General features: G+C 52.3%; 2 protein-coding genes and 2 long non-coding RNA genes across 7 annotated transcripts in view; 1 reads left to right on the plus strand and 3 right to left on the minus strand.

The window, feature by feature from the left end:
* LONP1 (lon peptidase 1, mitochondrial) overlaps positions 1-214 on the minus strand; it is a 17,046-nt gene extending 16,832 nt beyond the window's left edge. For 2 of the 3 annotated variants that reach the window (XM_029918420.1, XM_029918419.1), the window contains exon 1: positions 101-214. In XM_029918420.1, the coding sequence (XP_029774280.1) occupies positions 101-202 (102 nt within the window). In that variant the 5' untranslated portion in view covers positions 203-214. Of the gene's footprint in view, positions 1-78 lie in introns of all 3 variants that reach the window. The other variant, XM_029918421.1, reaches the window with a different exon arrangement.
* Positions 215-882: 668 nt separating this feature from the next.
* CATSPERD (cation channel sperm associated auxiliary subunit delta) overlaps positions 883-22,588 on the plus strand; it is a 39,945-nt gene continuing 18,239 nt past the window's right edge. The window contains exons 1-12 of the mRNA XM_029918433.1: positions 883-981; positions 2,488-2,542; positions 3,370-3,446; positions 6,853-6,925; positions 7,624-7,738; positions 7,887-7,954; positions 10,149-10,262; positions 13,176-13,259; positions 14,923-15,073; positions 15,827-15,922; positions 19,278-19,360; positions 20,814-20,990. Coding sequence (XP_029774293.1) covers positions 908-981; positions 2,488-2,542; positions 3,370-3,446; positions 6,853-6,925; positions 7,624-7,738; positions 7,887-7,954; positions 10,149-10,262; positions 13,176-13,259; positions 14,923-15,073; positions 15,827-15,922; positions 19,278-19,360; positions 20,814-20,990 — 1,167 coding nt within the window. The 5' untranslated portion in view covers positions 883-907. The remainder of the gene's footprint in view (positions 982-2,487; positions 2,543-3,369; positions 3,447-6,852; positions 6,926-7,623; positions 7,739-7,886; positions 7,955-10,148; positions 10,263-13,175; positions 13,260-14,922; positions 15,074-15,826; positions 15,923-19,277; positions 19,361-20,813; positions 20,991-22,588) is intronic.
* LOC115274910 lies at positions 4,354-22,440 on the minus strand. The gene is made up of 5 exons (XR_003901316.1): positions 21,839-22,440; positions 19,670-19,796; positions 8,903-9,050; positions 7,599-7,992; positions 4,354-4,546 (listed from the first exon to the last, which is right to left on the minus strand). It is a non-coding gene; the product is annotated as an uncharacterized LOC115274910 (long non-coding RNA).
* On the minus strand, positions 12,533-16,035 carry LOC115274911. 2 transcript variants are annotated; one of them, XR_003901317.1, is made up of 3 exons: positions 15,572-16,035; positions 12,913-13,049; positions 12,533-12,657 (listed from the first exon to the last, which is right to left on the minus strand). It is a non-coding gene; the product is annotated as an uncharacterized LOC115274911 (long non-coding RNA). The 2 variants fall into 2 exon arrangements; XR_003901318.1 differs by having other exon boundaries at positions 12,533-12,664.

The following is a 22,588-nucleotide window of genomic DNA, read 5'->3' on the forward strand; positions in this document are numbered from 1 at the left end:
GTCCCCGCCACTGGCCCGCGGCCACAGGGCCTCGGCCCCACAGCGCCCAGGGAGGGGAGGCATCGCAGGCCCGCCGGCCTCTGGGCAGCCACACTCCGGCGGCAGTCGGGACCCGCCCCCCGGCGGCGGCCAGCAGCGGCCGCCGCAGCGCCCAGCACCGCGCAGCGCCCCACAGCCGCACGTAGCCTGTGCCCGCCGCCATGGCCCGGCCATCCTGGCGACGCACAAGACTTGCGTCATTTCCTCTCGCCGGGCTAGTGCGCACGTGAATTCCCGCGCGTGCCTTTGCGCCGGCGAGGGGCGTGGCCCGGAACAGAAGGCAACGGGGGTGGGGCTTGCAGGAGCATGAGGGCGGGGCTCAGACTCCCCGCTCCGTGCCCCCTGCCCTTCGGCCTTCGGCCTTCCAGCCGACGCGCTCAAAGCCCTTTCGGGTCACGTGGGGGGCTGTGGGCACGCTCCAGGGTCCCCGGAAAGCGAACCACTGGTGCTGCAAGCGCAGCTGCAAGAACGTGTAGGCAGCCCCGTGTATACACTTGGGTTTTGGCGCGCGGACGACAGGTGGCTCAGCCTGTGGAGCGCGTCTTGGTTGGTAGATTCGGGCTTCCCGGGGTGACGCTGTGCGCATGCTCACACCAGCCTACCCACAGACGGCTGCGTGCGCAAGCCGGGGCCCCGGTGCGGAGTTCGGGGAACACCGAACGCTCGCTCCGATTGGGGAGAGCCTGGGAGTCAGGGGCTGGAGGGGGGCGTGTCGAGGGGGGCGTCTCCGCGTTCCCTGGGAGACGAGGTGCGCCTGCGCTGGGGGCCGTGTGCGCAGGCACAGGCTCTGGTTTGCGCATGCCCAGACTGTGAGGCGCCACCCAGCGGCAGTTGAAGTGCATTGGTTGGCGGCGGTTTTTCCTACGAGATGCTGGTGTTGGTGTTGGTGGTGGCGGCGACCTTGCGGCTCCGCTTGCTGGCCGGAGCTCAGCCGCTGTGCCGGTGGGGCTGCCCTCCCCGGGGAGGGGTGCTGCCCAGGGTCGGGGAGGGGCCTGCATGTCCTCGAGCGGAGGCTTCCCAGTTTCTAGTTCTAGGAATTGAACTGGAGGTTTCCCTTTCTTTCTCCCCAACTCCAGCCCTTCATCAAATCCCTTCATTGCCACTTCGAAGTTTGGGCCCGATTCGCACCCCTTTGAGCCAAGTCCGTCGCCACCACCCTAGGCCGTGCGCTTCTCTCCCTCGCCTGGTCCGACCTCGAGTCCGATCTCGCCTTTCTCCTGTGCCGATTCTGTAGCACCCAGGATAAAACCCACGTTCCTTGCGCAGCCCGCGCTTTCTGGCATGATCTGGCCCAGTTTTCCTCAACGGCAGCGCTGCCGACATTTGGGGGCCGTTACGTTGGAAAGTGTCGAGCAGCATCCCTGGCCCCCACACACTACTGCCGGTGGCGCTACCTTCTTCGGGCTTGACAGTCAAGCAAAAAGGACTCCAGGCACTGCCAAGTGTCCCCTGCAAATTTGCGAAACACCCTGCCCACCTTGAATCAGTGCTCCGGTCAACCCCTTCCCTTGAACAAGTCAGACTCCGTCCAGCCTTGGGAACAAGGGAGAGGCGTTTGCTACTCCCTCTGCCCGGCACACTTTGCTTCCATTACTGGTTCCGCATTCTGATCCTGACTTAAATAGCGCCTCCTATTTTTTAAATGTTAATTTATTTGAGAGAGAGAGCGAGCTCGAACAGGAGAGGGGTAGAAAGAGAAGGAGACAATCCGAAGCAGGCTCCAGGCTCTGAGCCGTCAGCACAGAGCCCCGATGCGGGAGAAGGGGCTCGAACTCCAGAACTGACCTGAGCCAAAGTCAGAGGCCCAATGACTGAGCCACCCAGGCGCCCCAACCTTATTTTATAGATGTGAAAACAGACCCAGCAAAATTAAAGATACACTTACCTAAAGACACATAACACCAAGCGAAAAGTAGGGGGTCTCCAACAAATGTTACTGGTGGGATTCGTCTCTGAGTTTGAAAAGATAGGTTATATCCAGTTCTCCATTTCCTCACACCCGTTCTCCAAGTGTGGTTCTGGACCAGCAGCAGCAGCAGCACCTGGAAATTTGCTAGAATTCCCTGGATCTACTCAATCAGAAGTGGGGCCTCCAGGTGCTTCGGTGCATGTCAAGATGCTGTCCCAACATTCTCCAGCCAGCAGCACCATCTCCCTGTCCCCCGACCGCAGCCTCCCCCCACCTCGAAAGAAAAAAACCTTGGAGAAGGAGTTCTTAATCCAGGGTCCACAAATGAGCCTTTATGAGCTCCTGGGAGTTACATCTCCATTTTTGTGCGTTCATAGGTCTGTCTGTGGGAAAGGCCTGTGGTTGTTCCAGATTTTCCAGGGCTTCCTGTGATCCTAGAGCATCAGGAAGAGGTGCTTTAGCGGGAGCCCAGAGGTACCTTGGTAGAAGTCGTGCTGAATAAAGAATGACAGATGGTCTCTCTTGTCACTTACCTCTAGTGTTCACACGGTAAGGACAGGAAAGGTGTTTCACGTCAGTCAGCAAATTCAAGGGGTAGGTGACTCCATACTTCATGCTTATTCTTCCCCTTCAGAGCTAACACTTCCTGGTATCTCCCGGTGCCAGTGTGGTGTTAGGCACAGAACGTTTTCTAATCCCCACCATCACACTGTGAAGTAGGGATTCATCTTTCCCGTTTCACTAAAAAACTAGTTGAAAGAGATTGAATAACATGAAGAAAGCCAGGAGGTAGAAGTGGGTTTAGAACTCAGATCACCTGAGTTTTTATCCAGTGTTCATGTAATTTGAACTCTGGAGTAAGAGGAAGGAGACTCATTTGGCTGAAATGAGCTGGTGCAAGAGGGAACTTTTCCCCATCCCCTGTGCGCCTAGGATGCGCAAAGAAATAGTTCATCAGCTAAAGAGCGTTTCCCGCTGACGTGGCATTATTTCAGAAGTGAGGTCTGCATTTCTAAATCCTCTCCAAGTGCCTGCTTTCTAACTTGTTAGCTTTCCAGTTCCTTGTCCTTGGTCTCTCCGTCAAATAACTGAAAGTATGTAAATAATTAGTCACATATATAAGAAATGAGATCTGATAGGAATCATCATCCTGTGAATCTTGTTTCACTTTATTTTGACATAAGTGTAGATTCACAGCAAGTTGCAAATGCAGCACAGAGAGGTCCTGGGTACCCTTCACCCAGTCCCCCCCCCACTCCGTGACATCTGATGTAACCGTATGATATAAAAACAGGAAAATTACATCGCTCTTCTCCTCCTACCTCAATTTCACCTTTATGTTTCCAATGTTCTATATTAGGAAATTGCTTTTATCTGGCGTGTATTACTATTAATTTTAAGACTTGTGCGACTCTCTCTAGGACCGTCTGTATTTTGCATATAGGACATCACGCTTGATTAAACATCCTTGCAAGAACAACATAGTCCTGTATCTAGGGTAAGTGACTGTTTTACGTCCTGTGACCTTGCTTTTTTATTAAAACGTTAGATTCGCCCTCATTCATTCATTCAGCAAACGTTAATGGAAGATGGCTCGGTCCTGGGTTGCTCACTGCTGGTCTGTAGGGAGTCGGTAGTTGGGGTGTGGGGGGGGGGCAGGCCTTGGGCAAAGTGAGGACTCAGCTACTCCTGATAAGATGTGAATTCTGTCCTTCCTTTAAAGTTGATCTGCCATGGAGTAGCCCCTCGCCACTCGTGGCTGTTAAAGTTTCCATCACCAGTTGAACCATTAACCACAAGGCAGGACATCCACACACGAGAATGTTATGCAGCTTTAAGAAGGAAGGACAATCTGGGGCACATGGGTGGTTCAGTGGGCTGAGCCACCGGCTCCTGATTTCAGCTCAGGTCATGATCCTGGGGTTGTGGGATCGAGCCCAGCATCGGGCTCCACACTGAGTGTGGAGCCTGCTTAGGGTTCTCTCTGGTCTTCTGGCCCCTTCCCCAGCTCATGCGCACTCTCTCCCTCTCTCTCAAATTAAAAGGCGGGGGCAGGGGGTGAGGACATCCTGCCACCTGCCACCATGTGGACGGACCCTGAGGACACTGTGTGCAGTGACAGAAGCCAGACACAGAAGGACACGTCCTGCGTCACCCCACCCACAGGAGGTCCCTAGAGGAGGCCAGTCCACAGACCCAGAGAGTAGATGGTGGGGGCCGGGGATGGGGAGTCAATGCTTCGTGGGGACACAGTCTCAATTTGGGGAGATGAGGAAGTTCCGGAGGCGGATGGTGGGGATGGTTGCACAATAATGTGAATGTGATTAGTGCCACCAAACCAGACCTTAAGAAATGATAATGGTATATTTTAAGTCTATTTTATCACAATCAAAATAAGTGTGAAATACAGATTTTATATTGCGTTTATTTTACGCCCACTTAAAAACAAATTAAACAGAAATGTTAATTAATTAAATACAGTGGAAAAACCCACACGTCAAGCACTCAGTGTAGATGGTGGCGACCATGTTGGACATCATCACGTCTGCTTTCACGCAGGGGTCAGCTCGGCCTCAGCCTGCCGTCTGGTTTGCGTGGCTGGCAAAACAAGAGTCGTCTTTATACAATTGAAAAAAGATATCAAAAGTAGCATCATATTTTGTGACAGCTGAACTGATGTGAAATTCAAATTTCTTTTTTTTTTTTTAATGTTTGTTTATTTTTGAGAGAGACAGACAGAGCTTGAGGCAGGGAGGAGCAGAGAGAGAGGGAGACACAGAATCGGAAGCAGGCTCCAGGCTCCGATTTGTCAGCACAGAGCCTGACGTGGGGCTCGAACCCACGTAGTAGGAGATCATGGCCTGAGCCAAAGTTGGATGCTTAACCAACTGAGTCACCCAGGTACCCCAAATTCAAATTTCAATGTCCGTAATAAAAGTTTTACTGCTCTGCAGCCACATCCCTTTGGTTACGTACTGTCTGTGGCGGCTTCCATGCTCCAGCAGCAGAGCTGAGTGCTCAAGACAGAGGCCTTGTGGTCCCTAAAATATTTCCTCCCTGTCCTTTTACGGTTTGCCAGACCCCCAGCTTAGAACAAAACATGCTCAGATGGTATTCTGATGCCCAGAACATGCTGGAGTCAGAGAGAGTCTGATTCCAACAGCTTCTGGAAATGAGCCATTCTAATGCTTCATAAAATGATGGAATGTCCCATTTTGCCTAGAGTGCTGGTGAGGATGAAGGCAAATGTGGATGAGGCCAAGTGGGTCCCCCTCTTGTGGGGGACAGTTTGGCAGATCTGTCAAAATGGTCAGCACATGCTCTCAGATACAATGATCCCATTTCTTAGCAGTTAACCTAAAATTATAACTTGTTTTTAAAAAAATTTTTAATGTTTTTATTTATTAACATAAAGGCAAAAATATAGAGAATCCTATTACTGTCCTTTAACTTTGTACTGGAGGTCCCAGCCAGTGCGATATGACAAGAAAAAGATATGAACTACCAAACACCTCGGAAAGAAAGAGACAACATTTGACAAATCCAAGAGTATCAGCTTCCAGAAGTACTAACTGGGTACAGCAAGATGGCCAAATACAACAGAGAGATTAAAAACATCAACACCTCTCGGGGCACCTGGGCAGCTCCGTTGGTTGAGCAGCTGACTCTTGGTTTCAGCTCAGGTCATGATCTCATGGTTTGTGGGTTCAAGCCCCGTGTCAGGCTCTCTGTTCTGTCAGCACCAAGCCTGCTTGGAATTTCTCACTCCCTGTCTCACTGCCCCTCCCTGCTCACATGTGAGCCTGTGCACTCACTCACATTCTCTTTATCTCAAATAATAAAAAAAATCAACACCTCTCTTGTAAACTAGCCATGAACACTCAGAAGAGACAGTTATGAAAAACATCATTCCCAATAACCACAAATACATTAAAACGTGTAAGAATCAACTCAATTCCTGTCTATGTAAAACCATAAAACTCTCCTGGAGGGGGCAGGAGAAAGAGCTCTGGATAAGGAAGCAATATACCATGTTCATGGATGGCCTTTCACTTTTTTTTAAGTTTATTTATCTTGAGAGAGAAAGAGAGCAGAGGAGAGGCACAGAGAGAGGGAGAGAGAGAATCTGTCAGCACAGAACTCATTGTGAGGCTCAAACCCATGAACTGTGAGATTATGACCTAAACCATAATCAAGATCTGATGCTTAACTGACTTAGCCACCCAGGCCCCCTGATGGCCTTTCACTTTTTAAAAAAAAATTTTTTTTTTAATGTTTTATTTATTTTTGATACAGAGAGAGAGAGACAGAGCATGAGAGGGAGAGGGTCAGAGAGAGAGAGGGAGACACAGAACCCGAAGCAGGCTCCAGGCTCCGAGCTAGCGGTCAGCACAGAGCCCGACGCGGGGCTCGAACCCACGAACGTGAGATCTGACCTGAGCCGAAGCAGGAGGCTTAACCGACGGAGCCCCCCAGGCGTCCTGGCCTTTCACTTTTTAAGTTTCCTGCTAGCGGGAACACGTTCTTTCACACATTACACATTCGTGGTCTGAAACCTTTTACTTCAATGGGATCAGAACCATATAAATGGTAAAACTGAAGTCCATCCTGGGTAAGGCAAGCTGTCACGTATGTAAAATACGTCATTTCCCTAATTTTATATTTGACATGGTCATACTCTTAATGTTATTTCTAGAAGTCAAATACCCAGTCTAGAGAAGTTTACTCATGCAAAACCAGATGGAGGATAGCTAGCTAGCTAACTAGATAGAACTTAAATGCTTCCTTGTTTAAAAAAAGGGCGGGGGAGATTTTGTTGGAATAGAACATTTTTAGAGTGCCTGTCATTGTCTCTTTTCTTGTATGAAATTGTCCTCATTTAACTCTTTTATTGTCTATTTCAGAAGACAGATTTTTTTCACAAGAGATAACTTCCAAAATAGTCTCCTTCCTCTTTCCATCCCTGCATCAATGAAGGTAACTATTTTACTTAACCGTCTGAAGGATTCTCAACATAAGTAACACTTTGGGGGGTGGAGATATACTTTGGAAATACCATACTAGTCTGTTTCTGTAAGTCTGGGGGTTTATATTACAACATACCTCTTAAAAGACATCGAGAGAGAGAAATTTCCAAGCCAGAAAAAAGGTGGATTCTATTCTATTCTATTCTATTTTTTTTTTTTCCTGAAAGAAGAAAACGTTCTGAAGAGAATTGTTGGAAGTGTGTGCGTTGTGGATAGATTACATGCAGTAATCTTGGGCCGTCCCTGAATTGTCCTAAACCCAAACCGAAAAACCTTTAACGTCTCAGTAACTGCAGAGACTCACCACCGGCCCCGGTGCTAGAGAAGGCTCTGCCGTCCATTAAAATGCCAATATTTCTCTTAAAAGCAACACATTTATTATTTATGTTCATCGCTTGTTACTCTCTAGGCTTTATCCTCAGAGATAGTTTTGGTAAGGAAGAAGGAGACAGTGAACTTAGGTATCGGAGGGTACTGACACCAACTCCATCCGCCCAGTTTTGACGCCAGCCGACCCCAGGACGGACTGCGCCCAGGAACCCCACAGCCCCGCCGGCACGCGTGTCTCTTACGGGTGCATCCGGATGTCCTGCCTTCAGAATCCTCTGAAGCGACGCACTTACCGGTGTCCTGTTTCCGTATTTCCAGGCCGGCACCCCGGAAGTCACATCGGCACACATCGCTGACTCCGTGTTGCTCTTCGTAGTGAATCAGAAAGTCTATATTTATGATTATAAAGCCAATTCCTGGAACGCATCTAGAGGTATGTGGGTTTTGTATTTTGTAAAAATTTTGTTTGCAGTCATCCAAGAAGAGGTTGTTAATTTTGGAAATACGAACAGCCAGCCAGGTGCCCAGAGAACTCATGTTTGGTGGTGTTTTTTTTTTTTTGAATTCTCTCTTCCTTTTAGGTATACAACACCCCGTTTCACATATTTCTGGTGACAATTGCTGTTACAGCAGACATCCCTTCTGTGTGGTGAGTACACGGTGTGCAGCCTGCCCGTTCTCACTGCGCTGTGAACATAGATAGTTATGAAGGAGCATAAGGACAGAGTAATGTCCCCATGAGCGCGGGGACGTCAGGTCCCGCGATGGACGTGGGCAAAGTCCCTTCCCCACGGTTTGGAGGAAGGATTCCCTGGCCAACACGCTAGGAATATATCCACCTTTCCTTTTTTTTTTAATGTTTATTTGTATATTTTGCGAGAGAGAGAGTGAAAGTGTGGGCACAAGTGGGGGAGGGGCAGATCATGCTCGCGTGCATGAGAGAGAGAGACAGAGAGAGAGCGCGAGAGAGAATGAGCGGCAGAGAACCCAGTGTGGGGCTCGATCTCATGAACCATAGGATCATGCCCTGAACCAAAATCAAGAATCGGATACTCAACAGACTGAGCTACCCAGGTGCCCTCCACCTTCTTCCGTTTATAAACTTGATATTTTGAAATAATTATTGACCCTACGAGTAGTCCCATGCCCCCTTCACGATTCCTCCAACAGTTCCATCTTATGCAACTACAGTAAACTAAAACTGGAGGGGCGCCGGGGGGCTCAGTCGGTGAAGCATCCGACTTGGGCTCAGGTCATGATCTCACAGTCCGTGGGTTCGAGCCCTGCGTCAGGCTCTGTGCTGACAGCTCAGAGCCTGGAGCCTGCTTCGGATTCTGTGTCTCCCCCTCTCTCTGACCCTCCCCTGCTTATGCTCTGTCTGTCTCTCTCTAAAAAATAAACAAACGTTAAAAAAAATACTGAAAACTAAAGCCAGGAAGCTGCTGGTTCTGTGCCGTGGGCGGAGCCACACATGTGGAGCCACAGAACCACTACTGTCCTCAAGATCCCACGCTGCGCCGTCTCCCCAAAGCTCCCCACATGTCCCCGCCCCCGTCCCCAAGCCCTGCCCAGCTGTGCTCCTTTGCTATAATCTCACCATCCCAGGAGGGGTCTGCACATGGGGTCGAAGGCCACGTGGCTTTGGGGCCGGCCTTTCTCCGCAGAATGCTCTGGAGACTCCTCCTGAATCCGTTCCTCGTTGTGGGCGAGCAATGCTCAGCGGACTGGCTTTGCTTGTTTCCACTCTGGGGGAATCCCAAATAAAGCTGCCGTGAATCTTTCTTTTTTTTTTTTTTATGTTTATTTATGATTGAGACAGAAACAGAGCAAGAGCCGGGGAGGGTCAGAGAAAGAGGGAGACACAGAATCTAAAACAGGCTCTGTGCTGAGCTAGCTGACAGCACAGAGCCCGATGCGGGGCTCGAACCCACGAACGGTGAGATCATGACCTGAGCCGAAGTCAGACACTTAACTGACTGAGCCCTCCGGGCGCCCCGAATCTTTCGTTCCTGTGTGCACATAAGTTTTCGTGTCTGGGATAAACGCCCAGCAGCATGGTCACTGGTATCCATCTCCTTTTATTTTTCCCCACGGAGATGTAACTGAGAAGCAACAATGTATACATTTAAGGTGTACAATGTGTTGACATGATACCTGTGTATGTTGCAGTAATGGCCGCCACAGCATTCACTAACACCTGTCACATGATTGTTCTTCTCTTGAGGTGAGAACAATTAAGATCTAGTCTTGTAGCAATTTTGAAATTGTTGATACCAGTCATTGCTTGTCATTGCCATGCTGTGTACTAGAATCTCTACAAGTTATTTATCTATCAGCTGCAAACTCTATACCCTCTCTCTCCTTTTAAAGACACGGTTTTACGGGGCATCTGGGTGGCTCAGTCAGTTAAGCGTCTGATTCGATTTCAGCTCAGCTCATGACCTCATGGTTTGTGAGTTCGAGGCCCATGTCAGGCTGTGTGCTGACAGCACCCAGCCTGCTTGGGATTCTCTCCCTCCCTCCCTCTGCCCCTTCCTTGCTTGCTCTCTCTCTCTCAAAACAAATAAACATTAAAAATTTTTAGAAAAGGGGCGCCTGGGTGGCTCAGTCAGCTACGTGGCCGACTTCGGCTCAGGTCATGATCTCACAGTCCGTGGGTTCGAGCCCTGCGTCGGGCTCTGAGCTGACAGGTCAGAGCCTGGAGCCTGTTTTAGATTCTGTGTCTCCCTCTCTCTCTGCCCCTCCCGCACTCATGCTCTGTCTCTCTCTGTCTCAAAAATAAATAAACCCCCAAAAGAATGTTTTTTAAATTTTAGAAAAAGACTTTTCTGTCTGCTCCTCAGGACATAAGTAATTCCGTGTTTGCCTATTTGCACGGGGACCCGATGTCTCAGACCACCGTGTACTTCTCCAACACCCGGGGATACGAATTTCAGAAGTTTGCCTACGAAGGACAGGTATGTCCAATTTGGTAAGAACATGAACAACAGAATCACCGAATGTACGTCGGCCTCCCGCGTGGTGGGGCAGGCGGCAGCCATGGGCGGCCCCGGGCTTTCCTCTCCCTTTAAAGAGTCCAACGGGCGAGAGGGTTGGGGAAATTCGAGGTCCAGGGAGCTGGCGAGAAAGCTCAGGAGGTTGGGAAAGGACACGAGCGGGGTGAGGTCACAGGACACGGTGGTAAACCGACAGGGCTGCACGGAGATGGTGGCCCCTCACCCCAGGCCCATCCAACGGTCAGTGCCATCAGGGCCGTCACGGTCCCGCACACAGACGCGAGCACTGCCCGGGGTCAAACATACGCCCCACCTTCCCCCATCACGTTCATGCCTATCCTCAGAGACCCCAGAGTGTACCCTCACTTGGAAACAGGGTCTTTGCAGATTTAATTAGCACAGCTGAGGTCAAACTGGATCCGGGCGGCGGGACTGGTGTCCTCGTAAGAAGAGGAGATGCGCACAGAGAAGAGAGCCAGGTGACATTGCAGGGGTGCGGCTGTGAGCCAAAAGACGCTGAGGGTCCCTGGTGACCACCAGCAGCTGGAGGAGAGGTGTGGCGTGACTTCTCCTCCAGAGCCTCCGCGAGAGCCGGCGCTGCCACCAGCGACTTCCGGCTTCCACAAAGGTCACAGTAAATGTCCGTGGTTTAAGCCCCAGGAAGCGGATAGAGGGGTGAGGGCACAGAGCAGCGCGGGGCCTTTGCGCTCCGCTTGGCAGAGCTGGGACCCCGACAGCTGAAGCGGACCGCTCCCGGGGCAGCGCAGGGATGAGGACGTTCCGTTCTGACGCAGAGAATGGCTTCGCCCCCCCAAACCCTCGGGCCTCTGCTCACAAACTCTGGGTCCTAAATGCCGGTTCTGCGTCCTGCCCAGGAGGCCCCAGGGAGCCGAGAACCTGACTTCGTCCTTTCATCTGAAATTAGGCTAGAAGGACGCAGAGTTTATGCGTGTGATTTGTTGAAAACTATCATCACTAGAAACACAGAAAGATAGGTATTAGGTAGGTAGATGATAGATAGATCCATAGATAGCTAAGTGATATATATAGAGAGAGATGATAGATAGAGAAAGGATAGGTAGGTATAGAGAGATGATAGAGAGATGATAGACAAATAGATGATAGAGAAATCCAGGTGATAGATACAGTAGATGATGAGGCTAGATATAGATTGCTGATAGGTCGATAATAGTTGGATGACAGTATAGATAGATGATAGAGATGATAGATAAGTGATAGATACAGATGACACAGATAATAGATGATAGATATGGATCAATGATAGATAATAGACTGATGATAGACAAAAGTTGGATGACAGATAATATAGATGATGATAATAGATGATAGGTTGATAGATAATAGATGGATGGATGGATGGATGGATCATAGACACATAGAAAGACTAATTGATGATAGGAACTGCGGGCAGAGACCCTGCAGTCGGCCGTCTGTGAGCTGGAGAACCAGGGAAGGGCTGGTGCCGGTCCAGCATCTGAAGGGTCCCGGCATCTGAAGGCCCAAAAACCAAAAGCCCTGATGTCCACAGGCAGGAGAAGATGATGTCCCCGCTCAAGGAGAGAAAAAATCCACCCTTCCTCCTCCCCTTTGTTCCATGCGAGCCCCCAACAGACTGGGTGATGCCTCCCTACATTGGTGAGAGTGACCTTCTTTATTGGGGCTACTGAATTACATGCTAATCTCTTCCGGAATCACCCTCACAGACACACCCAGAGATGATGTTTCACCAGCTACCCGGGCATTCCTTAGCTCCGTCCAGCTGACACGTACAATGAACCAACACAAGTCCACGCCTGGTCAGCTTGGCACCCGTACGCATCTCCATGCTTCATCCCCAAATAAAGACACTGACAAGGTCACCGTTCTGCCCAACACAATGCAACCATCCTAAGTACAACTGAAAATGCACTCCTCCCCCCCCCCCCCGAGGGGAGAAGGTTAAGTTCTAGGTGATGTTTACTCTTCTTGATGTCCCCTTCACTCAAACACCAATTGTTAATACAGTCGTCTTTCTGCTGTGTGTGTGCATGTGGTTGTTGTTGTCAATGCAAAAGGGCTGAGATTCTGAGCAATCGTGATTCATCCCCTTGGGCTGCTGCCAGCAGGGAAGGAGCTGGCGTGTCTGGTGGGGCGGTGGTGGGCAGCTCGTGCCAGCTGGGATGGACTGATTGTCTGGGTCAGCTTGGGCCACCACAACAGACCCCACAGACTGGGAGACTCAAGCAGCCATTTATTCCTCATAGATCTAGAGGCTGGAAAGTCCAAGATCCAGACACTGGCGGATTTGGCCCTTGGTGAGGGCTCTCTTGCTGGCTCACAGATGGCCGCCTTCCTCCTGTGTCCTCACGCGGGGAAGAGAGAACACTCTGCTGTCTCCTCTTACAAGGACGCTAACCCCATCATCGGGTTTCCACTCTTAGGACCTCATCTAAACCGAATTGCCTCCCGAGGCCCTACCTCCAAGGACTTTAACATATGAATTTGGTCGTGGGGTGGGGGGACACAATTCAGTCCATGGAGCTGTCTATATTAGAAAATGCCCCTTAATAACTTAAGAGGCTTAAATAAAATCATAGTCTCTCTCTCTCACCCGGAGATGTCTGGAGGCGGTCCTTCCTAGGTGAGGACCCTGGGCCAGCCTCTAGCAGTCCGGGTCACACCACTTCCTCCAGCACCCCGAGACGGGGCTGCCTTCATTCAAGGTTCTGTCCCCCATGCTGCATTTCCCTAGAGGGGAAATAGGCCAGGACGAAATAGACGTTCCTTCATTTTAGCTTATTCGACAATCTAGAGTTCAAATCAAACACATGTTGATGATTTCCTCACAGGTGTATGTTTCTGTTTGTTTTGCAGGCAGGACTAGTCGGGACTTTGGGTGGGGTCTTCGACCTTCACTCCCTGTCACAGACCGGGATGCTTCTCATTGATCAGCGGAAGGTGAGTAGCTCTGGACTGGGAAGGGAGGCTCAAGTGACCTTTGCCCCAAGCCGGGTTTTTGTTAAAACTCACACACTTGGATTTTCATATCTGAAATCCATCTAGCTCTTCATTTGCCTGTCCATCCATGTATCTATCCATGTATCCACCCATCTCTCCACCCCCCCCAACCCACCTACCCTACCTACTTACCCATCCATCTGTCCGTCCGTCCATCCACACATCCATCCATGGGTCCATCCAGGTACATGCCATCCATCCATCCGTTTACCTACTTATCAGTCCATCCATCTACCCACCTGTCCACCTACCTAGTCAGCCATTCATCCATCCACTCACCTACCTGCGCGTCCACATACCCACCTACCCGCTCACACACCCGCCACCCATCTCCCCTGCATCCATTTGTCCATTCAGTCACGCACGTGGTGATATCTAAGGAGCGCCTGCACTAAGCCCTGTGCTGGACACTAGCGATAAAGTGTGAGGCGTGGGGCATGTGTCACTGGCCGCGCAAAGGGTCGTCTTAAATGTTTCATGCTGAACTATTTGCTAACAATTATTTTCATGTGTGTTTAGAAAATCGGTGAAACCTGTGACCTCACAGATATCCTTTAGACTAAGACACAGGGAAGGAGGGGAGTCAGTCCATGTGAAGTGCATTTAAAGAAAAAAAAATTAAGTCAGAAAAAGATTAGGTACAGTCAGTACCCTGGCATTTCAGATAGGGTAAGTGGGATGTCCTCAGCTTGGAGTTCAGGGAAGCCCTGTGGTCTGGAAGCTTCCAGAATTTGGGCTGACCTCCGTGGCTGAAAGCCCCTCCCCCTGACCCCTGCGTGCTCCCGTCCCCACACGAGTGCCCTCATTAGCATGACGTTCCCTGGGACACACATCGCTGGGAGCGAGCCGTATCCCGTGGTTAGTCCTCAGGGCCCCCTACCCACAATCCCAGAGGGTGTGGCTGGCAGCTGTCCACACCTGGGGGGCTTGCTCCCTGCACGGTTGCGTTCCTAGCCGCTGGGCCCTTGACCCTAGGTCTCTGCCTGTCGTGGGGCTGAAGTCTGTTGAGGTGCCTTGGCCACGGCCTCCTTAAGTAGGAGGAAGAAAACAGCAGGCCACAGCTCTCTGCTTGGTACTCAGTGCTCAGTGCTCAGTGCCTTTCCGCCCAGGGCCTCCCTTCCCCGTGGCCCCTGAGTGCCTGAACCTCCTGGCGCCTTTGGTCTGGGGCTCCCTCCACAGTGAGCAGAGCCCCTCGCCTGACCCAGCAGCCCTCAGTAGGGGGAGGGCCGGCTGGGGGGCTCCAAACTTTCTCTTTCTCTGGCCTCCCCCGTCAGCGATTCCAGGCTGACCTCCTTACTTATTTCCTCTGCCACCCGGCAGCCCAGCCCGAGGACAGGGGACCAGAGCCAGCCGGAGGTTTATACCGGGAGCCTGGGTTGGGGGGGGGGGCCGATGTGCGCTCACAGGCTCGGCGGGGGCAGCCGGCCTGGTCCCTGGGTCCTCCAGGTGGGGGCCCCGCTGCCTGTGGCGGGAATAGTCGTTTGGGGCCACCCGGGGCGCGGTGGACGTGGAACGAAGTCCCAGTGACCATGCTCGAGGCCGCTCGCCAGTGCTGACCCAGCGGGTCCTTCTGTCACCCGGACTCGCGATCGCTGTCTCGCAGGCCATGTTCAGCTACTCAGAACACCCCCTGAACCGCAGCCTGGGGCTGCCCTTTGACTACAACGAGACCCTTGACGTCCTCGTCACCCCTGGCCAGAAGGGCGTGCTGGTCTTCTGGTCTGAGAAGAGCCTGCTGCTTTCTGGAAACTCAGGTGAGGGAGGCCCAGGCCGCCCTCCGAGCCCCCTCCAGGTCCCCTCCCCTGGCTCCTGCCCGCCACACCTCTGCCACGCTCCTGCCTCCTCCAGCCTTCAGGCCCGTGTGGGCAGGTTCTGAAAGCCCCCCTCCCCCAGCCCCCATCACCTAGGCCAGCCCTGGAACCACAGGTTCACACCCCGGGGACACGGCTCCGGGCTTCCTCCGGAGGGAGAGAAATCTGGAAAACAACCCGGCCCCTCCAGCTGGCCTAGCTGCGGTCCCAGCCACAGGAGCCCCAGCCCGGGAAGGCGCACCGTCAGGGGCCCCTGGGCACCGATGTGGCTGCAGGCGCACCCACAATCGCAGCCCGTTTCACAGCCGCAGTTTGGCCGCCTGAACCCGGCTGTCCACCGCCTCCCCCCCCCCCCGCCCCGCCCCCAACCCCCAGCGCAAGGAAAGGGCTCAGGGCTGACTGGTCCGTTTGGAGAGCTCATTCCAGAAAGGAAGCTCTCACCCCTTACACAGGCTCCCCGTGTAGCTAACGGGATTCGGAGGCACTCAGGCCTCCAGCAGCGAGGAAGGCGTTTCTCCCCTGCGGTCCTGTCCCCCTGGGGCGCGCTTTGCTCAAGCCCAAGTGCATTGTGTGCGATGCCCCTGCGCAGGCATGCGTGTCCGCCTCTCGTCTGTGTCCCTCGAGTCATGAACCCAGGGCTGGGGGTGAGCGGGGGGAGGGGACCCCGTCCTCAGGACTCCGCCCTCCGTCTCCCAGGTCAGCTGGTCGACCTCATGGAGGTGGCCGAAGGGCCTCACACCTCGTACTTCTCCGTGGCCGAGGCCAACATCACCATCCACAGCATCGCCGCCAGTGCGTGGCCAGCCCACGGGTAGCTTTCGGGAAGGTGCCGTGTATGGGGCGCGTTCGCCGCCAGACCGGGTCCCGCCCAAACCAACCACGTGATCGCCGCACGTTCGGGAACAGCTCCCGGCACAAGCCATCGCGCCTTCTCACCGCGATGGAAAGTTCACTGGGTGAACATTTTCCTTTCCTCAGGCCACTGCCACCAATGCCCACGAACCGGGAGGGGGTGGGGGGCGGTTCTGGAGGCCGGAAGTCTGACATCAACGCACCAGCCGGCCGCGCTCCCTGCACAGGCGCCCGGACAGGATCTGCCCAGGCCCCTCTCTCTGGCTTGGAGCGGCTGTCGGCCACTATGTCCGCATGCCATACGCCGTGCCTCTTCTGTTCATGTCTCCATGTCCATATTTCCCCTTTAAAAAATTGTTTTAAATGTTTCTTTTTGGTGGGGGGAAGAGCAGAGAGAGACACACAGAATCAGAAGCAGACTCCAGGCTCTGAGCTGTCAGCACAGAGCCCGACACGGGGCTCGAACCCACAAACTGTGAGATCCTGACCTGAGCCACAGTCAGCTGCTCAACCGACTGAGACCCCAGGCGCCCCAATTTCCCCTTTTTTTAAAATTCATTTTATTTATTTTTGAGAGACAGAGCATGAACAGAAGAGGGTCATAGAGACAGAAAGAGATGCAGAATCCAACGCAGGCTCCATGCTCTGAGCTAGTGGTCAGCACAGAGCCCGATGTGGGGCTCGAACCCACGAGCCGTGAGATCATGACCTGAGCCGAAGTCAGACGCTCAACCAACTAAGCCACCCAGGCGCCCCCTCCCCCAATTTCCCCTTTTTATAAAGACACCAGTCGTACTGAACTAGAACCCACCCTGACGACCTCATTTGAACTTGATCACCTCTGGAAAGACCTGATCTCCAAGTCCAGTCACCTGCTGAGGTCCTGGGGGTTAGGACCCCAATCTACCTTTTTTGGAGGGGACACGTTTCAACCCCTACCAGGTGGCATCCCTAGGATTTCTTTTGCAACCAAATTGTCATCCTGGTGCTGTCTTAAACGGTGACATTCACCCAAGTAATTCTTCTCAAAGTTGGAAACTTTGAGGCAAATAGTGGGATAAACTGGGAGGGGGGGTCACTTGAGTTTTAAGTCACTATTTCCCTGTTCACTGTTCACTGCATTACATCCTCCTATCTGTGTCCTTATATCTGTTTAAAATCAACTCAATTCTAGAAATCCATGAGGCAGCATTTCCTTATAATTAAACCAGTGGTGCGTGGTCCTTTATTTTTCTTTTCTTTTTTAAATTTTTAATGTTTTTAATTTATTTTTGAGAGACAGACAGAGACAGCACGAGCAGGGGAGGGTCAGAGAGAGAGGGAGACACAGAATCAGAAGCAGGTTCCAGGCTCTGAGCTGTCAGCACAGAGCCCGACGCGGGGCTCGAACCCCAAGCCGTGAGATCATGACCTGAGCGGAAGCCGGATGCTTAACTGACTGAGCCACCCAGGCGCCCCAGAAATTTTTCTTCATAACGTTACGAATACAGTTAAAGCCTCTTGCACGAGCCTCCCAAACCCAGGCCCCTCTCAGGCTTGCTGGAGGCGACCCCAGTTAGGAATCGGGAGTGGAAGGCAGCCCGGTGGAAGACGCGCCTGAGTGCAGTGCGGATCTGCGCAAACACACAGCATCCTCCAGGCCGCCTGCTCGCGGATAAGTGCCGTCCCGTTAGTCACTCTGCCGCCTGCCTTTCCCATCACCTCGCCTTCCGTGTCACCGTGGGGAGGACACGCCACGAGAGGTCTGCCCTCTTAACAGACTGGGAAGTGCCCACTGCGGTGTGACCCACAGGCACGACGCCCAGCAGAGTTCTAGAACGTCCCGCATACCTGAAACCTTCTACCTGCCCTGCGGCCAACTCCTCCCCGTGTCCTCACCCTGGGGACACTCAGCGGTGTCTGGGGACATCGGTGGTCGCCTCATCGGGGGTGGGGGGCAGGGTCCTAGTACCTACTGGGTAGAGGCCAGGGATGCTGCTTGACATCCTAGGGTGCCCAGGACGCCCCCCCCAAACCATCACCAAGAAGGATCTGGTCCCTAACCTCACTAGAGCCCGGGTTGAGAAACCCTGAGTCCATTCACTCCTTGCTCTGCAAACACACCCTTACTTTTCTTTACATTTATTTGGTTTTGAGAAACAGAGAGAGAGCACAAGTGGGGGAGGGGCAGAGAGAGGAGACACAGGAGGGGAAGCAGGTGCCAGGCTCCGCGCTGCGACCTGGGGCTCGAACTCACAAACTGTGAGATCGTGACCTGAGCCCCTCAACGGGCTGAGCCCCCTCGGTGCCCACGCACACCTCTACTTTGCTACATCAGACGCTTTCCCCAAGGTTCAGCTGAAGCCTCGCTTTTTCTAAGAGCTTCTTTGATTGTCTTTTTTTTTTTTAACAATAAAAATAGACATTCAGTCATGTTGACCCTTTCACAAAACCTTTTCATGGTGTCCTGGGTTCCTTGGAACTCTGCGTCTGCAAAGGACCAGAAACAGCCTCCAGGTCCACCGCAGAGGACCGGTTAAATAAGTTCTAGTTCATCTGGGCACACGTATCCACATGGAGGAAAACGCTTAAGTTTTGTTCTTGAACGACTTGAGGGGTTCCAGGTGCCGCGTACACCAGACTGCTAGCAGGGACGTGGACTAGACCATGTAGCCGGGGTTACCCAAGCCAGGGGTCGGCAAACCATAGCCCAAGGGCCAAATGTGGTCCAGCGCTGGGGTTTTAAATAAAGTTTTACTGGGGCACCTGGGTGGCTCCATCGGTGAAGCCTCCGACTCTCAGCTTCTGCTCGGGTCATGATCTGACGGTTCGTGAGTTCAAGCCCCGACAGCTCAGAGGCTGCTTGGGATTCTGTCTCCCTCTCTCCCTGCCCACCCCACCCGCCTGCTCACTCTCTGTCTCCCGCAAAAATAAACTTGGCTCTCTGGCTCTCTCCGTTCCACTAGCTTGGAGTGAGCAGAGGCTCGGGTTCGAACCTGCAATAAACGACCCCTGCTTTTTGGCTTTGGAAAAATAAAATAAAATAAAATAAACTTAAAGTTTTACTGGAACACAATCACGCCCATTCATTTACAATGGTCCGTAGCTGCTCCCGCAGAGCTGAGCACTTGTGACACATCACGTGTCCGGCGAAACAGAAAATACCACCATCTGGTCTTTTACAGAAGTTTGCTGGCCTCTGGCCTCTGTGAGGGAATCTGGGGTGGTTTCGTTTTTAACTCTGTATCTGTTACAGTTTTGTCCCCTGAAACAGCCCTCGTTTCAATTCTGTTCTGTCTTGTTTGGTTTTTCCCAGATCAGAACGAACTGGCGATTTTAACTCAGGAGAACAGTTTGTATTATGCCAGCCTTGGAATCCTGCCAACTTCTCTAATCAAAGTAGGTAAAAGTCAAAGTACTGTTCTTACCCCGAGCTGAGGAATTACGGTCTCATTCTCAAACTTCAGAGCCTTTTCCCGAAGGCTAGAAATTACTCTAGTTATTAAAATAGGACTGGTATTTTAATAACAATGGTAATCATCTGATACTCATTTTAATTAATAAGGAATTATTAACATTATGTTAACATTGAATGTTTTGAATAATCATGGCGATTTTACTGGTTGTTAAAGTTACGGCCACAGCAGCTAAAACTTACTGAGCACCCAGAGTACAGGACGCTTTGGTCTGAGCGGTGTCCCTGTTTACCTCATTTAATCCTGACCATCGTCTTAAGAAGTAGAACCTCGGGACACCTGGAGGGCTCAGTTGGAGGACCATGCGACTCTTGATCTCGGGGTCGTGAGTGGGAGCCCCACGCTGGGGCCAGAGATAACTAGAAAAGAAATAAACAAATAAGCTTAAAGAAAAAAAAGAAGTAGAACCTTGTATTGTCCCCATTGAACAGATGGAAAAACTGAGGCACAGAGAGACGGGAAGCGGCGATGCGGGGGTTATTCGCACCACCTTCTCTGTCATGCCTGTCTGATTTTATTTCACCCTCACAAAATCCCAGGAAGGAGATCATATCTTCCAATTTTTACAAGGGAGGAAACACTGAAGTTCAGATTTCTCTTTCCTAAGGGCTGGTAACTCGTTAGCAACTGAGCCAGAAAATAAACACAACGACCGTCTGTCACTTTGAAGCCTTCACCCTGACATTCCTTTTTTTTTTTTTTTTAAATTTTTGAGAGACAGTGTGAGCAGGGGAGGGTCAGAGAGAGAGAGAGGGAGACCAGAATCAGAAGCAGGCTCCAGGTTCCGAGCTGTCAGCACAGAGCCTGACGCGGGGCTCGAACCCACGAACTGGGAGCTCACGACCTGAGCCGAAGTCGGACACTCAACGGACTGAGCCACCCAGGCGCCCCTAAGTTCATATTTATTTTTGAGAGACAGAGAGAACATTGGAGGAGCAGACAGAGAGAGAAAGAGAGGAAGAGAGAGAGAGAGAATCCCAAGCAGGCTCCGCGCTGTCAGCACAGAGCCTGACCCAGAGCTCGAACTGACAAACTGGGAGATCATGAAACCAAGAGTTGACAAAGAGTCAGACGCTTAACCGAATGAGCCACCCGGTGCCCCACCACATGGACATTCTCGACGACCAGGGTGTTTTCTGGGGGGTGGTCTGTAGCTTTTGTCTGACTTGCCAGAGAGGTCCGGGGCCTGTGGATAAGTCTAGAATTATTTCCCGTGTATCCCCTCTGATGAGGAAATACAGAGTTTCCATCATTAACCACCAAGGAGTTTTGACTGTTTATTTGGTCTTCCCTATAAATCTAAACCAGAATCATAAAATGTACATCCTCAAAAAAGGCTTAGAATGACCTGAGCTCTGAAATCGCTCTTCTCTTAGTTTTCAGGCCAAAACATCTGGTCCCCAGAGGCAGCCGTGATGTTCACGGACGTGGGGAGACTGGAAATACTGACGCCGGTCCCCGACCCGACGTCTCCAGTGTTTGATTTCCAGAAGTGCCCCATGAACGCTCAGGCACTTCTCATGGACCCCAAACTCCAAGTTGACGTTTGCAAAGTATGTGATCATAACTGTTCAGATCGATGTTCCTGGCACCCTTTCTTCTTCTTCTTTTTTTTAATGTTTATTTATTAGAGAGAGAGAGAGAGAAAGAGAGAGAGCATCAGCGAGAATGAGTGAGGAAAGGGCAGAGTCAGAGACACAGAATCCGAAGCAGCTCCAGGCTCTGAGCTGTCAGCACAGAGCCCGACACGGGGCTCGAACCCTCAAACCATGAGATCATGACCTGAGTTGAAGTCGGGCGCTCAACCCACTGAGCCACCCAGGCGCCCCTCCAGGCATACTTTCTAAAAAAGGCAAATCTCAGGGTGCCTGGGTGGCTCAGTCAGTTAAGCCTCTGACTCTTTATTTTGAATCAGCCCACAATCTTGTGGTTCCTGAGATCGAGACCCACCTCTGTTGGGATTCTCTCTCTCTCCCTCTCTCTCTCTCTCTCTCTCTTTCAGTCCCTGACTCCCTGCCCCTCCCCCACTTAAAATAAATAATAGTACATAAATATTAAACAAATAAATACAGAAGGCTCATCCCGCGGACCCGGAGCTGGGCATTTGTCACCAGCGGCCACGCGGGAGAGCTCCAAGGAAGGTGGCCGGATAAAGCAGGGAACTCCGGTTACACTTGTAGGTCACACAAGCAACTCAACCCGGCAAGCCGCCATCGCGGCCCCCAGGGCTGGCGCCCTGGCCCTGGACAGTTTCACATCCCTCATTTCAGATAGAAACACACTTCCCTTTACTAGATGCTGTTTGCAGCAAGAAGCAGCCAACCCTCTCGAGGGTTTGGGAGAGGATAAAGCAGGGGTGCGTTTGCCTGGACCGCTCGTGCCCCCCAGCAGTCAAACGCACCGTCAACGTTGCTCAGCGTCTCCCCTGGAGAGCTCTGGACCGGGAGATTTGGTTGGGCTCAAGGTTTCCACCAGGCCATGGGGGTCAAGGCCGCTGCGGGAGATCAGAGAAGCGGAAGCTGTAGGAACGGAAACGCGCGTCACGTCTGACTCCTTGCTCTGCGAGTAACGGAAAGTCCAAATCAAAGGGCTTTAAGCCGGACCAGCAACTGTGGACTCCTGCAGCCGAAAGGTCTGAAGTGGGGGGCGGGGGGACCTCAGGAGAGGCTTGATTTGGTAACTCAGGACATGCCGCCCGGAAGCCGGCTTCTGTCCATCTGCCCACTGTGCCTGCCGGAGCTCCAGGCTTCGTCCCGAGGGTCCCGGCGGGCCAGCGTCCTCACACGGCACCCCAGGCGCAGGAGAGAGGGTCTCACATCCGGGTCCTGCAGAAGCCAAGAGAAGCCCCACCCATGGCTATGGCCGCCCTTCGGCTGGGGGGTGGGGGGATGACAAGCCCGTTCCCAGAGCAACCACATGGCTGGGGGTGAGCGGATCAGAGCCCGCTCCTTGAGACCGGTGAGCACAGTCCCCCAGGCCACCGGCCCAGGGATGGGCAAAGGGGCCGTCTGCCAAAGCAAAGCGAGGACACCCTCGGGCAGAGGGACCGGCCCCGGACAGAAGGCTCCAGGCCCTCCTAGGATCCATCTCCCCAGACCCTGGCAATCACATGGTCAGAAGTGCCGGAGAATGCCATTCAGCTCTTTTCTCC

The sequence above is a fragment of the Suricata suricatta genome, chromosome 12 (genome assembly GCF_006229205.1).
Source record: "Suricata suricatta isolate VVHF042 chromosome 12, meerkat_22Aug2017_6uvM2_HiC, whole genome shotgun sequence".
In the NCBI taxonomy this organism is placed as follows: domain Eukaryota; kingdom Metazoa; phylum Chordata; class Mammalia; order Carnivora; family Herpestidae; genus Suricata; species Suricata suricatta.